The following is a 16,055-nucleotide window of genomic DNA, read 5'->3' as shown; positions in this document are numbered from 1 at the left end:
ATCATTATGAGTCTCGGAAAATGCGTTTTAATCTCTTTGCCATTGATGAGTAACCCTGTCGCGACTGGGAAAACGATTTTTTCCCGATGGAAATGACACAAAATATCCCAATGGATAGAATACACAAAGCTACACATTTTGTAAATAAATAAATTGGAGCTGATATTGCTGTTATAATACAATTTATTGAGTAAAATTACAATTACAGGATACATTTCCAATTTTCTACCCACTAAGCAGAGTCTCCTAATTTGTGGATGTATTTTCAATATTGCAGTGCTCCCATACACATAGGGTTAGCGCTTGGAAAAAGTTTTCATCCATTTGTAGTTTGTGTGACTGAGGATAGTTGTCACTATTTGAAACAAATACATTTTTGAATTAGGCTTTAGTTTATCATATTTACAGCCCGAGTGGCTTCGAACAAGAAACAAAATGATAGTAATACCTCCTGCAAGAGAAAGCAGTCGTGGAACTATTAATTCTTATATAGACATTAATGTTGAACACGAATTATTGGAAAAATTGAGTTTTTATACACAGTAGAAAGTTGTTTGAAACACACCGCTCTATAACTTCAAATATGTTATGACTGATGACGAAATTATCAATCCAATTTAAATTATTCAATTTGCAAATTCCGCCTTCCCGTTTAATAACAACTACACCAAACTACACCAACAATAATTTTTAAAATTGCTTTTTAAAATCTAAACAAATTAAAAACTAGTTAAACCTGATTCCGTTAAAATGATTATTTGTTGTAACGCCAATTGTGTTGTAGTTGGTTTTAGAAGAGCAGGTTATTAAGAAATTATTTTTAAATTTTCTGTATATTCTTGAAAAGTGCTTCCGACACCACGGCAGGCACAGCTGCTACTTATTTCCCGACTTCCGCTTGGCTTTGATTCAAGAGAAGAAACCTACAAATTCTGAAACTCCGAAAACAAACTTTCTACTTTGCAAGTCCTCGTCATTTGGCTTGGACCATTAATGCTCATTCCTGGTGAGATCTCCGAGGAGTGGGCGTCTGGTCTCAAGGACATCTGTCAATGCTCCCACTTGGTTTTGATTCAGTTGTACATTACAATACGTTTCGGAGTTTTAAAAGTAAAGTTGACAAATTAGAGTTGATTCCTGGCTAAATCCCCCAGGAACCGGCATCTGGTCTCTGGGACATCTGTCGGTGTTTCCCTCGATTTCCACGGGAGTGGGCCTTCGATGTGCGCCAAAGAACCATTCAAAACATGCCCAAGCGATTGTAAAATGCTAATAATAATTGGAGAAACTCGCCGCCACAAAGACTCGCTGGGTACTTCCTGTAGGAGGTAACGCATATGCTTTCGATAAATCATAAATTTATATTCTCCAGCGCTCTTTGACACTCGCTCTATACACGATTTTCTGGGAGCGGCCTTTTTTTTACTGATTCAAGAAAACATCAAACGCGAAGCAGGAAAATATGTGCTGCACTATGGCCGCATCCGACTGTGAAATTCATGGATCAATTTGAGAGTTTAACAACTGGCCATTAGCACTGGGGAGAACTATTCCTCATTTCCATCGTTCTCATTTCGCCTTGAGGCCATAAAATATGGAACATGAAATGAAATCCATATTTTTACAGCCGGGGGATTATGGTATGTCAAAGCGCAGCGATGCATAAGTTCATAGACCAGACTAGAAAATGAAAAACAGGGGCAAAAAGTGATATTTACTCAAACAAACTGTGCGGCACACGTGCCTCGAGGAAAACCTCCCTTCAAAAAGGAAATTGGCACAGAGCACGGATCATTATGAGTCTCGGAAAATGCGTTTTAATCTCTTTGCCATTGATGAGTAACCCTGTCGCGACTGGGAAAACGATTTTTTCCCGATGGAAATGACACAAAATATCCCAATGGATAGAATACACAAAGCTACACATTTTGTAAATAAATAAATTGGAGCTGATATTGCTGTTATAATACAATTTATTGAGTAAAATTACAATTACAGGATACATTTCCAATTTTCTACCCACTAAGCAGAGTCTCCTAATTTGTGGATGTATTTTCAATATTGCAGTGCTCCCATACACATAGGGTTAGCGCTTGGAAAAAGTTTTCATCCATTTGTAGTTTGTGTGACTGAGGATAGTTGTCACTATTTGAAACAAATACATTTTTGAATTAGGCTTTAGTTTATCATATTTACAGCCCGAGTGGCTTCGAACAAGAAACAAAATGATAGTAATACCTCCTGCAAGAGAAAGCAGTCGTGGAACTATTAATTCTTATATAGACATTAATGTTGAACACGAATTATTGGAAAAATTGAGTTTTTATACACAGTAGAAAGTTGTTTGAAACACACCGCTCTATAACTTCAAATATGTTATGACTGATGACGAAATTATCAATCCAATTTAAATTATTCAATTTGCAAATTCCGCCTTCCCGTTTAATAACAACTACACCAAACTACACCAACAATAATTTTTAAAATTGCTTTTTAAAATCTAAACAAATTAAAAACTAGTTAAACCTGATTCCGTTAAAATGATTATTTGTTGTAACGCCAATTGTGTTGTAGTTGGTTTTAGAAGAGCAGGTTATTAGGCTTGAAGTAATTCTGCAATGAAGTTCACTATCAACAGAGTGTTATTTATTGTATTGCTGGCTTCTGAGGACCGAGGAGACATTATTACTCGTCATACAAACGTAAAATGTGAAGTAATTGACAAGTCGTTTGTGGAGTTTCCTGTGTGTAATCTTAAAGTTTTGGGCGTGGCATAATCGCAGAAAATCTGTACATCAAAATCCTGAAACTTCCTATCAAAAGTATTATGGTTAACTTTGGTGTCTATAGGAAATTATCGGGTTACCACCCGTTTCTATTCAACGTCTCAGTTGACTTTTGCCACTACCTAAGCATCCGAATCCCCTTAGTATCTTTCACATTTTCTTCCCTTCAGTGAAGCCCTATAGTAATTTAAACCATACGTGTCCGTATAACGTGAGTACTACAACTGTTTTCAATAATTCGATTTACCAAAGCCACCTCCTATTTCCCCAGCACAACATTATCCTTAAGTACTTTGTATTAACTGATCAAATGTACTCAAAAAATCCTTTTCCAAAAGGCAACTACGTGTTCAGTATTAAAGTGACCACCGAAGGTGTGTGGAGAGGCGTCGTTCATGCATACTTTTACGTTAATGTGGACAATAACCCAAACATACATTTTTAGAACATTTTATTGTTAAATTTGTTGTTCGATTGTTAATTTACCTAACCACAAAACTTAATCAAATCAATAATTAAAAACCATTGAGTGAAAGCTTCTTTTATTTGTTTATCTACTCTGCAGATAAAACGACTTAAGTCAAACTATGAAAATAGCATAAGTTGATAAAACAAATACTGTGCGAAAACTTTGAAGAAGAGATAAGAATTTAATTTCCCATACCACGAGTATGGATGAAAGGGGGTGAAAAGTTTGCTTTCCCCTCGGCTGACTGCAAACGATTTTTCTAAACCTTTGGACAGCTCAAGAAAGAAGAAGTGCGTGTTACACTGATGAACAATGCCCAAGTTTCGGCTATGAAAACTGACCCAAAAAAGACATCTGCAAACTAAGAATAAGTCTTCTTGATTAGTTCAGATGGTCACATTGGCTTTTTTACAATTACTTAAGTGTGACCTTGCTGGGTGCAGTTAGTGATTAACCTTTGACTTATATGGGAATTCCTTAAATAAAACATGTTTACAATTTCTCAGAGATTTCAAAAACGGTTTTAAATGTTTTTCAATGGTTGGCCTTGGTAAATGAAGATGTAAAACCCACCTGGCTGAAGAGTGTAAATTTCTGATTGTCTGTGGGCTAACATTTACAATTTCATAATGCAACGTCCTCGTTGTCGCTGGATGCCGAAGGACAAAGAAAAGGCAACGCCGGCAGCGGAAAAGCGCTCAACTTAGCCCAGCTTAGCGACTCGCTTGAGGCTGGGAAGCGGGGAAAAGCAAGCCCCAGCATGTGGCCAAAGTCATTTGCCAGAGCAAGTGAAAAATGCCGCTCAGGAACCAATGAACTCTGGGTGCTGGGTGGGTGTGTCAGTATATGGAGTTTTTATGTTTGCAGGCTGGTGGCAAGCGGAAGAAGCCAGGGCGGCCATTTTGTTAGACAACAACAGTTAGGACGGCCATTTTGCAAATGGCAGGAACAGGAAGACGTCGAGGCCCCAGAAATGCCCCCACGTCATGTGTCAAATTAAAGGCAAATGAAATGATATATGCGCCAGAGGAAATTTCCCAGGTGGCACCGCCCGAAAACCATTTGATTGCTGCAATTAAATGTGCCTGGGAAGTGGAATGGATGAGCAGCCCAAAGAGCCGCTCCCAAGATTACCCATTTCTTTGGGGTTTCGCGCCGGTCATGCAAAAAACTCGTTTGTCCTCGAATAATTGAACATTCTCCGAGTTAGATGGCGAGTAAAGTTCAATTGGGGCTCCGTTTGCCCAGCAATCAAGCAACTCTTTTATGCGCTGACTCTTGGCTAAGCCCTAAATACACGCCACACACAGCCGGAGCACGGTCGTGCACAGTGGGACCTAGGTATCACAATTTTTCAAATATAATTTATTTGAAACAAGTCGAAGCAGTTGAATTTGTATCTTTCAATGGTCTATAATTTTATTTATTCTGGCAGTCTTATTTTTTATTTATTATTACAATGTTCTAACCATGCAACCATTTTAACCATGTACTAGAGATTGGGTTAGAGGAGTTCCACCGCGTGGGGCACGTGCCTGGGGCAAGTTACTGACCGATAGCTGTGCCTGTAACTGGCGACAGTCCGACCGGACAGTGGTCGTCCGTTGCTTTAATTAAAACATCACATACAGACGCAGAGAGGCACAAGCATATCGACATCCGTGGAGACAACCTGAGACATGGTCTGACCGTCGTGTAAGCCGCTTATGTTGCCCTTTCCGCGCGGCTGACATGTTTCGTAATTATGCTAAAGCCCTCCGATCCGACCTTTTTCCTTACGGACAATCTTATCGCGGGCCATCGGCGCTGAATGCCGGGAAATTGATTTATAATTTCCAATGGCAGCCGCGCTCTTTGACACACATCGATAAAGTTATCAACATGGCGACAGATACAGCTTTTGTACCGCCCCGAGTGATGTGTGGTCCCCATAGCCATGCCATATCATATCTTATCGGCAGGTAATCGAACACCGTATATCGATTTCCAGGTAACCAGTGGTTTGGGAAGTCGTTAGCATAGGGAAACGTGGTTTGCTGTCCATATTACATTTATTTCCAATTAATTGTATGTATATGCATCTATTACTAATTGGCTTGTATTTCTCTCTTTTATTTGCAGGTATGTACTGGAACAATTAATGAAAACCTGAACTTTTAGCATGCCTGGCATTTGAGAAGAGGGCTTTAAAAAACGGCTACGGCTTATGACTGTGGAGCGTTTTGTTAATCTGGAGTCGAGTGAACTTGATCCTGCTAGTTGAATACATACATTTTCCAAGCGATTTTCCATTTAATCTCCACTCGGCAGCAGCTGCAACGGCATTATCATCATCATCATCACCACCATCGAAGAAGGAATCCATTGGGGCACGAACTCATTGAAACTGACGCGTCATAAACTGCCGAAGGCTTAACTCTGCGCTCTCTATTCAATGAATTTTCTTTTGTTGTACTCGCTGCTTCGGAAAACCCCGCAGGTTGGGGAAAACAAAAGCCAGCGCTAAAAGGAAAATGGGAAAGGCGAGATGGAAAGATCTCAATACTCGTAAGCTGCTGCACATTGATTGATATCGAAGACGGTAACGAGTAAACGCCGAGTGACATAACATGAAACTCATGATGGCCATAATAAAGATGACGATGATGATGATGATATAACGTGAGGCAGCTCCCAGCCGCATTTAAGGCAAAATGCATTTGAAACCACTTTTGCGGATGGAACTCGTACCTTGCAACTGGAATTCAGCTAGTTACACAGTCGAGAACAACAAAATCAACAGATAAAAGTGAATAAAACATGAAGTTTTTGGCGAGGAGGACAGACGACTGCATTCCAGGAAGTGCCTCGAGAAGTCTGCGTGCTTACCTCTTGCCTTGATAAAACTTTAATTAACTCGAGGAATGGATCACGGCGCCTGCCTCTTGTTTGCCCTCCAAAATCAACAAAAGTCAAGCCAAGACTGTGCTTGCCAAACGCTGAAAAAATCTGCGTTTATTACTTGGCTTAAGCATTATTACAGCCAGCAGCAAATTAGCAGCGAACTCGGGGAAATCCAACAGGAAAAGGGGAATGCCTTCGCCCGTTTCTGGGAAATCTGCAACAGAGTTGCTGTCAGCGCCACCGGGTTTTGTCTTTTTTTGTATGCAGACCAAGTCTTTTGTGAGGATGCTTTCGAAGCCTGCAGCTTTGTCCTTCCATGGAGCAGGGAACAATATGGAATAGTTTATTTTTAATGCGTTCATATCTAGACATCTACATATTCTACTTTGTGGCGGCGCTCCACGTGCAAGCTAAAAAAAAGGCAGAAAAGAAAAAGAAATCTCTTCTGCATAATAAAATTTGTTGTTCCGAAATGAAGTGGCGCAAGCCCTTAGATGATTATCGGATTGCATACAGCTTTATGGAGTACACTCTTGTACACAAATATGTACATGCCCTGCAATTTGAGTACTTCATTCCCAGGACAAAGGAAGGATATCTCCTGTCAGCTCCTTTCTTTTCTCTGAGTTGCGCAGAATTTCACGGGCAAAAAACGGGGAATCTATTGTGTGTGCGGCATGTTTACAACCTCGGAAGGGGAAAAACTACTTTACTCCCGGCCCGGAGTTCTATGTTTTATTTACGGATCGAGAGGATATGGTATGGGTTCAGCACAAGCCCATAAATTAGCAGCCAAACCGCAATAGCTCAATGACAAAGCAAAGAGACAGCCGAAGTTGCAGTTCGGCCGGAAAGGGCGAAATTGGGGTTGGACTTACACAAATCCTCCCGCCCCATGGCCATTAGGTGTTTGATGGCGGCTCGTAATTAGCATAATTGAAATGTAGCCATAGAAACCGGAGGGGGCGAAGTAAAGTCATCAATTTGATTGCCTTTTCCCTGGCCATTGAACTGAACTGGCAAATGTCAAACGCCATGCAGATAAAAAATAGAATCAGCCGAAAATCTCCATTGATGCTTTCACTTGATGCGACAATTTCCATGAACCTGCCAGACGGGCCAGGCTAAATATAGACCCATCCACAGCGGCACATCGAGGGGTGGTGGATGGCTGGTAGTGCCACGCCCCAAGCCGAATTGGAACCGAAAGTGGGGGAGGTTTCGGTTGCCCGGGGTTGCGCGGAGACGCTTCCAACGTAGCACCTAATGGCCGGGCAGACGTTTATAATTATATTTGTGTAGCTTTTCGGACCCACATACAACTGTTGTCTGGGCGTCGGGTAGTGATGTTCAGGATGCGGCATTGCGGCTCTGGCTTTATCCTGCCGCCTGTGAATTTGAATCTGTGAAGCTCTTCAAAGTCACGGCCCTCGTTTCCGTCTGTCTGTCATTATATTTCTTTTTTCGCTGCCACTCAACATAAAAGGTTTTTTCAGCCTCTGGGCAGCTTTTCACTTAATGTTTCTCTTTGGTCTGGACACTTTGTGGCTTGGCTTAGTGGGGAAAAGCAAAAGTGTCGCATAAGGTGTTAATCAAAGCGATGAAAGTGACAATCAATCGAGCGGAAAACTGTGGTCAGGTGGAAATTGGACAACGCCGCAAAGAGAAAATATTTATATGATCGCTAGAAATGTTATTACTTAAGCTTTTTTAAAGTCAATTTAGTAAACATCTTTCACAACAAGTTTTAAAGATAGTTAATTTCTATTTATTTTGAGTTGTTTGATGAAACTAATATTTCATTAACAGTTGAAACTTGGTTTCTGTGTTACTGATCAAAGGAGCTGCAATAAATCAATTCGCTGAGGCTTTAGGATCACACTGTTTAAAACTCAGTTCAAACTTCCTCATAGATGAAGGTTAATCTTTTTAATAAATTAAATGGTCAAGAATCGGCTGAGCCGAATTAATGACTGTAAAATCCACAAGTCGCCATATAATTCCTAAGTCCTCCTCTTTAAGCCTCTCCCTACCCCAAGCCTCACTAGCCAATTAAATATTCATCCAATTTGGTTTAATTTTTCTTCTTTTTTCCCTGCGCATTTGCACTTTCGCCAACGTGAGCAATGCGATTTCCTTCGTTTTTTCCTTCGGGGGGACTCCTGCAATAAAATACCCAGCAAGTGGAGGAGTAGCTGGGCGAAAGGGAGGAACGCCGCCATGGCAAGTTCACACACACGTGGGTGGAAAAGGGGTCAATGCAGTCGTTGTGGATGCAGTTTCCGTTCGCAGCAATTTTATTTATTTTTCTGCGTCCCCTTCTTATTTTCCTTTTTGCATACATTTGCGATTTTCCTTCTTATTTTGCGGGAGCACTTCCTTTTGTTTGTAGGGAGTTTGGAGGTGAGCTAGCCAAACGGAAAATCAACATTGGCAAGCCAATCGATGGCGGACGGCTGCCCAGGTCTTCGCCCGAAGTTGTGGCTGCAGTGGATGTTGCTGTTGCAGTTGATGCCGCTGCTGCTGCTGCAACTCCAGGCGCTGCTGCAGTGGCGATGGCAGCCCGTGGGCCTTTTCGAATCGCGTGAGCGTGCGATGCACATTTCGATAGTGGGGCAAAATGCAAATGCGGCCAACTGCTGCGCAGCTTACAGATTTCGGCTGGCGATTTTCGGCTTAGTGTACCCTGGACTTAGAAATTCGAGGAGGTGATGGATAGAGCCTTTTAGGGATCGAGTGCATCGAGTTTCTCCCGTTAGCAGGAGAAATTTCAATTTATTATGACCTTTCCTACACAATACACAATAGTTTAAACCTTTTGTTGGTTGGTCATTCTAGGAAAACAAAAAAACGACCGTGCGATTCGAACTCGAACCGATATACAGCTAAAGCTTTGTTTGAAGATATATATAAATGATAGTATTAAATGTGATTCTGGTAAAATATTCATGCGAACGGGCCAATGTTTTTCCCAAATGCTAAAGGGTATGCAGTGGTTTGGAGACCCAACCCTTATCCTTTATCCCCTCTCGTTTCGTTGCTCTCTGCTTCGCTGCGTCACTCGGGTACACCCGCATTTGGCTTATTGGCACAGTTAACCCTTAGTTGGCGAGCTGTGCATAAATTTGGCCAGCGATAAGGTGGCAGCAGTTGGCCAGCCGAGCATCAGTTTCGCGTCCCGGCCCAATTTAACCTTAAAAGGTGCTGCCATTAGCCGCCTCTAATGGCCTCCCCCTTCGTTTACTGCGATCGTGGACCGATATGAGAATTGTTGTCTTTGCTTTTGCTTGCCTCTTAAAATATTTTCTGTCTGCCCGGAGTCGCCCGACTGGCAAACGGAGGTTTCTGCCTAATTGTGCGCCTCTCTTGCGTGCTGCTGCCTCCTTCTAGGGGTTTCTCTTTTGGCCATATGCTAATTTGATTGGCTTCTCCGCAGACTCTGCGTTTGATTGGAAATCATGTGAGAGTACTGAAAATTTGAAAACAAGGATTTCCCAGGCAATTCATCAGCAGTTTCAGCCTGTTGAATCGGGTTCACATATTAATTTCCATCAAAGGTTTGAAATATAAAAGGAGGTGCTGAGAGATAAACGAAATTTTAATTCAATTCCAGCACTTTTGTGAAGAATTTGATATACACATTTTTTTAATTAAGTGGTACCACTTATGAAATTCACATTCCATTTTCAGGTAAACTTTTCCTTTCTGCGTGCAGTGTACGCAGTTTTTCATCACCTCGCACAAGCCTGCCATGTCCAAGCATTCGTGGCCAAGCATTTTTCACCAGACCAATGTTTACAAAGTCTTTTCCTCCGAACTGCTAATTTTTTATTGACCAACAAACTGCACTTTGCATATGGCAAAAGCGAGCTGCTTTTATTTTTCCAGGAGCCGGAGAAACTGTCGCCATCTAAGCCTGCTCTTCCTTTGGGCTTTATCGTGTGTAAATGAAAATCGTAAAATATGCAAATTCACGGGAATATCATAAATATTCATGGACTGATTTCGTCTCTCTCTGTTTTTCAGAGTCCACGAATGTGGATCACTTTGGCCTCGCAACAAAATGCATCAAATTCATTTTGAATTTTCCATTTTTGGTCCGTTGTCGTTAATCTTATGTAAATGCCTGCTGCGTGACTTGTAGAGTTGATTTCGTAGGTCCGCTCCAACAATTAAACTCAATTAAGCCATTTTTCCCATTTCTCCGTCTTCGCTTGTTGAGCTCCAGTTTTTAAAGTGGAATTTCTAGGAAACCAAACGCACAAATCTGACTGAATTATAATTGTTTAATTTGATTCAATGAACGCGTCGAGCGTAATTACGGAAATGGCAAACTCAATTGAAAAACAAAATGTGTACAAAATGTTTGCTCAATTAAAGCAAATAAACTCTTTTTCATCACTAAGTTGGGGTCTTCTGCGTTTTTTAAATTAATAATTAAATTCAGGATGAAAAAACACCCAAAAAGTTGGAGTTGGGGTGTTGAGTTGGCGGAGCATTACAAATAATGGAAAAGGGTTTTGTTTCTGTGGCCCTCTTTGTTCCCATTTCAGCAGACAAAGGGCAACAAGAGTTTTACAAAAATGCATAGGCTGAGGTACAGAAAAACCCTATATACAGGGAAATTACCATTACTGAAGTATTCCCTGAAATAATGTGCACTTCCTAAGCTGCCGAGGGCTTCTGTGTTTAATGGCGAAATTTGCGTGCACCAAGGACTGCATTTGCATAAAAGAAGAGGAAACATTGCAGTTGCTTTCGGCAAGGAGTACAGACTTTTAAGTGCGGAACCTACCCTATAACTATAACGCACATAAATCCGCAATGGCAATATAAATTGAGCTTTCATGGAGCCAGAACCACAAATTAATTTCTCTTTGCAATTACAGTTTTAATGAAATGCCACTTCAAATCGTCTCTTTTGTATTTAATTGGTTTAATTTATTAATTTCGTTTTTTTTCGGGCATGTGTCCACAGTCATAATTAAAACCGTCCACAGATAACGAGAGATGGAAAGTCGGCACTAAAAAACTGAAAACGAAAGAGGGAAATAAAACCAATTGACACAATTTTTTTGGGAGCAGCGATAACCTCTTCCCCTTTTCCCCTCCGACTTTCGAAATTGTATCTCCCTTTCTCTATTTATCTGCTGCCAGAGAAGCGTACAATAAAAATCAATTCGAGCAATAAAGTTTTTAATTGGATTCAGCTCCCTGCTGCTGCGGAGCCATAAAAGCCGAATAGTAGCGAGATGTCTCCATTTGATTTAGAGCCGAACGGCCAGAGATTCCCTCCAGAATGATTATTTAATAAGCTTCAAAAATTCCTTGTTCTTAAAATAAAGAGCAGCCCCGAGGCAAAAATGCGGGTCTGTTCGCCGAAATTGAGCTGCACAAAAAGTGGGAAAAAGGGTTGAAAAGTGCAGGTAGCCATTGAACTGCAGCTGTCTGATAAGTGAATTCAGTTGAACCAAGGATTTTTCACAGCGCCGTTCACCTTGACAGTTGACGCGGGTTAACAGGGGCTTATATAAAAAGGATATAGTAAATTATATAGATTAATTGCACGCGCATATCCCGTCTTTATGCTCGCATGTTTGTCTTAACAGCTTCTAAAACGAGCCATAAACTGCACAGGGAAAGTCGGGGAAAGGGGAATGTTTCAAAAAACACAATTTCATCGAGTGAAGTGCAGAAATGAGGAAAAAGAGTTGAGGTTCTGCTCCATCACACCAAGACCCCCAAAGCAATAAACATAAAAGCCACACGTCGGGACTCCAATGCTCGAATAAAATGTGAAACACAAGGCACTCACTCGTATAGTTTCCAGAGATGGGAAGGGACCTCCAGGTCCGCTAAGTAGTTTACCCTAATAGAGTTGGGTCGAGTTAATGTGGCCGAAGCCCACTCGCATAACTTTGCCTCAACTTTGGCTCCGAAGTGCAGACCGTTCGGGGCGGGACGGAGGCGGAAACAAAGCGAGTTGTTCGCTTTGGCATACTTGTGCGGAATTCCAGGCAAAAAGCCTAAGTTCACGGGCGGTCAATTTTGGAGTCCGACCTGGCAACAGCCAAATGGAAATGAGATCCACGGGGCTGCAGTCCGAAGCCAGCTGAAGGTGCACCCTGGATCCTGTGCTCCGAGTCCCGAGTCCTGGCACGCTGAACTGCAATAAAATGAAATGTGATGTGTAATTCATGACGCCAAAGTCGTTTGTACAGCTGAATAAATCTCGTAAATTAAGTCATCACTCCAGCAGCATTTAACTCACGCTCCTCCGCTCGGAACTCGATGCCTAATTAAGGCTGTTCCCATTTATATTTAATTCATTCAACCCAGGGATGACTGACTGGCTAGGGTTTTCAAGCTCTTGAAAGATGTATTTTTTATCTCAGCAAGATCGAAGGGGAATACCCAAGGAGTACAGCTTGACGGTTCAAAGCTTTGTTATTGAGTATTTTAATTAGTTTTTTGAAAGCCATTCTTATATTTAGCACTCCTATATATTATAAAAATCAAAAATAATAATGAAATCTTTTAAAATTAAATACATTTTGTGTTAGAGTTTACACTCGTGTGATTATTTTTGGCTAATAATTTTAGCCTAAAAAAGCTGAAGGAGTCAGATCTTCTGGGGTAACCCCTTCGGACCGTCTGTTGCACCTGTATTCAAGCCTTTGAGGATATCAGGCAACGAGTTCCTAGCATTACTCGATTTTTCTTTCAGGCATGTTAGGTTATTCATTGGCAGGCCCGACCACCCTCCGGCGCCGACATTCAGGCCACCCACCACCCCCGAGGACCCGAGCCAAAGTGGAAATGCAAATATTTGCGTTCCTCCGGCGACCCCTTCGCATTTTCCTCAGACTCCTCCCGCCTCTGCTGCTGCATGCCTTCGAGAGAGAGTTGGCCTTTGTAGCCTCAATTATTCAGCCATGTTTACAAGTTGACAGATTGCAGAAGCTGCCGGTCCTCGGTTCCGAGTGGAGGCACACTCCGGTAAACTGGGGGTGGTTGACTTGAGTCGTGGCACAAACCCCACACGGAAAAATGTTTCTCATTTCTAAATCAGGATAATCTAAATCAGGATAATCACCTTTAAAATTTGAACTTCCTATAGGGCGTTGCAAAAATGTTACACTATTTGTAGAAAGGCTTTCGAAAAGTCTTATAATTTATGATTTACTTTTACAATATATGTAACATCTTTACCAGCCCTACAGGTTTTTCTAGTAGTGCATTAATTTCAACCATCTTGTGCATTTTTTATTGCAGCGCTTTCGTTCACTTTGGAGCCGCAGGATGCCGTTGTGCCCGAAGGCCACTCTGTCCTACTCCAGTGCGCGGGCACTGCGTCCATGGGGCGCGGAGGCAAGGGCAAAGCCAACTCGCCCACCCCAGTGACCATACGTTGGCGAGGACCCGACGGCCAGGACCTGGTCATCGTGGGCGACACGTTCCGCACGCAGCTGAAAAACGGATCGCTGTACATCAGCTCCGTGGAGGAGAGCCGTGGACTGACGGGAGCCTACCAGTGCTTGCTGAGTGCCGAGGGCGTGGGCAGTGTGCTCAGTCGCCCGGCACTGGTGGCCATTGCCCGCCAGCCGGACCTGAATCAGGACTTCCTGGAGACCTACCTGCTGCCAGGCCAGACAGCCTATTTCCGCTGCATGGTGGGCGAGGCCAGCTGGCAGGAGGGCGTCAAGCACTCGGTGCAGTGGTTCAAAGATGACTTGCCACTGGCCGTGGACAAGTTGCGAATGGTGGTGTTGCCTAACGGAGCGCTGGAAATCGATGAGGTGGGCGCTTCGGATCGAGGATCCTACCAGTGCAACGTAACGTCGGGTAGTTTCTCCCGGTTGAGCAGCAAAACCAATTTAAACATCAAGAAAGCTAATGAACCGGGAGCCGAGAATGCGGTGGCTCCATCCTTTCTCGTGGGCCCTTCTCCGAAAACCGTGAGGGAGGGCGAGACCGTCACCCTGGACTGCGTGGCCAACGGAGTGCCCAAGCCGCAAATCAAGTGGCTGCGAAACGGCATGGATCTGGACCTAAACGACCTGGACTCCCGCTTCTCGATCATTGGAACGGGCTCGCTGCAAATCTCCAGTGCCGAGGACATTGACTCTGGAAACTATCAGTGCAGGGCCAGCAACACGGTGGATTCTCTGGATGCCCAGGCCACGGTGCAAGTGCAGGAGCCGCCGAAGTTCATCAAGGCGCCCAAGGATACGACCGCCCACGAGAAGGACGAGCCGGAGCTAAAGTGCGACATTTGGGGAAAACCCAAGCCCATTATTAGGTGGCTCAAGAACGGAGATGTCATTACGCCCAACGACTACATGCAACTGGTGGATGGCCACAATCTTAAGATCCTTGGTCTTCTCAACTCCGATGCCGGCATGTTCCAGTGCGTGGGCACCAATGCCGCCGGCAGTGTCCATGCTGCAGCTCGTCTTCGGGTAGTTCCCCAAGGAGGTGAGTGGATTATCTGATGACGTACCCCAAGTAGTCCTAGCTCGGTGTCCAGTATTTGTGCAGCTTAAACAATTGGCGCTTCTTTGAGGCCTGTAAATTGACCAACGAAATTTAAGCCCCAGTCTCCCGGCCCCGTCTATCTCACCTTGTTGTATAAATATCCTTACATTCATCCTGCTTTTGTAAAATAATTTCGTAGGCGTCTGTGTGTGTATTGTTTGTATAGTAATAAATTAAGTTAATCAAATTATTTTATCCCAAAGTACGGAAATCTCTTTATATAACCCCAACAGTTAATCGGCTTTGGTGTGGCCACAATTAAAATAATGAATTATTCATTGAAGCAAATTATTAAACTTACAGAAGAGATTTCAACCCACTTTATTAATATTGAATCACATAAAATGAACTTTATTAATTTCCAATATAATTTATTAACTTATTGTTTATTTCGTTTGTTCTTTATTTCCTTTATCCTCGCCTCATTTCCATTTGATAACACCCCAACCATAACCACTACCATCCAACCACAACCAAATCCCAAACCCAAAGTGAAAATCAAAAAACGAAAATCCCAAGGCCACTCCACCAAATCCCTCCAGACCTTTGACAATCTGACCAAGCGTCGCAAGCCCTACAATTCGGGCGAGCAGCTGCGCACCAAGTCCGGTGGCATTTTTCCCTTTCCGGACGAGGACGATGACCTAGACGAGGAGGACGCGGGTACGACACGACTTAAGATTCCTTCCGGAAAGGTTTCCCAGTTCGAGCAACCGCTCAACGATCGCAGGTTCAATATTCTCAAGTCGGCTCTGCCGCTGGACAGTCAGTCAAAGAGTTACGAGGACGACGACGAGGACTATGACGAAGACGAACTAGCCAACACCGAGCCTTATATACAGGCCTACAAACAGGGCGAGAACCCTCAGAAAATACTGGACTCCTGGCAGTCGGGCAAGAGCAGAAAATCCCAGCAGCAAAAACAAACCCCTCCTTTCCCAGATTCCCCAGAACAGGACCCAGGTGTGCCGCATGTAGGTGCCAAGCCCCTAGACAGTGGACTCCAAGCCCGATTGCCCAGCCAGCCGCGGGACCTGGTCGCCCAGATAGTGAAGTCCCGGTTCGTGACCCTCAGCTGGGTGGAACCCCTCCAGAATGCCGGCGATGTAGTGTACTACACGGTCTACTACAAGATGAACAACAGCGAGAGGTGAGTAGAAATCGTCGGAAAAGCATCGCATTACCCGCACAACTGCCATAACGCTTCATTAACCAACAATTAGCAGTCGCTAACCCTGTTTGCATAGTTAGCAAATCGCCTAATGGCTTCCTCTCATCAGTCAAGCGGAAATGATTTCGCTTTCGGTTCAATCCGGGAGTCTGCCTGTCTGATCTCCATCCTGTGGCCAATTCCTGACACCCACTTTTCAAGGGGTTCG

General features: G+C 43.2%; 2 protein-coding genes across 4 annotated transcripts in view; both read left to right on the top strand.

Annotated features, from left to right (window-relative positions):
* LOC108029572 (neogenin) overlaps window positions 1-16,055 on the top strand; it is a 37,672-nt gene that overhangs the window by 16,990 nt on the left and 4,627 nt on the right. The window contains exons 2-3 of one of the 3 annotated variants that reach the window (XM_017101933.3): window positions 13,414-14,616; window positions 15,619-15,826. In XM_017101933.3, coding sequence (XP_016957422.1) covers window positions 13,414-14,616; window positions 15,619-15,826 — 1,411 coding nt within the window. Of the gene's footprint in view, window positions 1-13,413; window positions 14,617-15,168; window positions 15,827-16,055 lie in introns of all 3 variants that reach the window. The other 2 variants (XM_017101932.3, XM_017101931.3) reach the window with 2 other exon arrangements.
* LOC108029324 (uncharacterized) lies at window positions 2,619-3,231 on the top strand. The gene is given in 4 exon segments (XM_017101518.1): window positions 2,619-2,760; window positions 2,763-2,906; window positions 2,909-3,012; window positions 3,058-3,231. Coding segments are annotated over 4 exon segments (564 nt in total).

This window comes from Drosophila biarmipes, chromosome 2R (genome assembly GCF_025231255.1).
Source record: "Drosophila biarmipes strain raj3 chromosome 2R, RU_DBia_V1.1, whole genome shotgun sequence".
Lineage (NCBI taxonomy): Eukaryota > Metazoa > Arthropoda > Insecta > Diptera > Drosophilidae > Drosophila > Drosophila biarmipes.
Note: the sequence above shows the minus strand (reverse complement) of the source record. Positions and strands in the feature narration are given on the sequence as shown.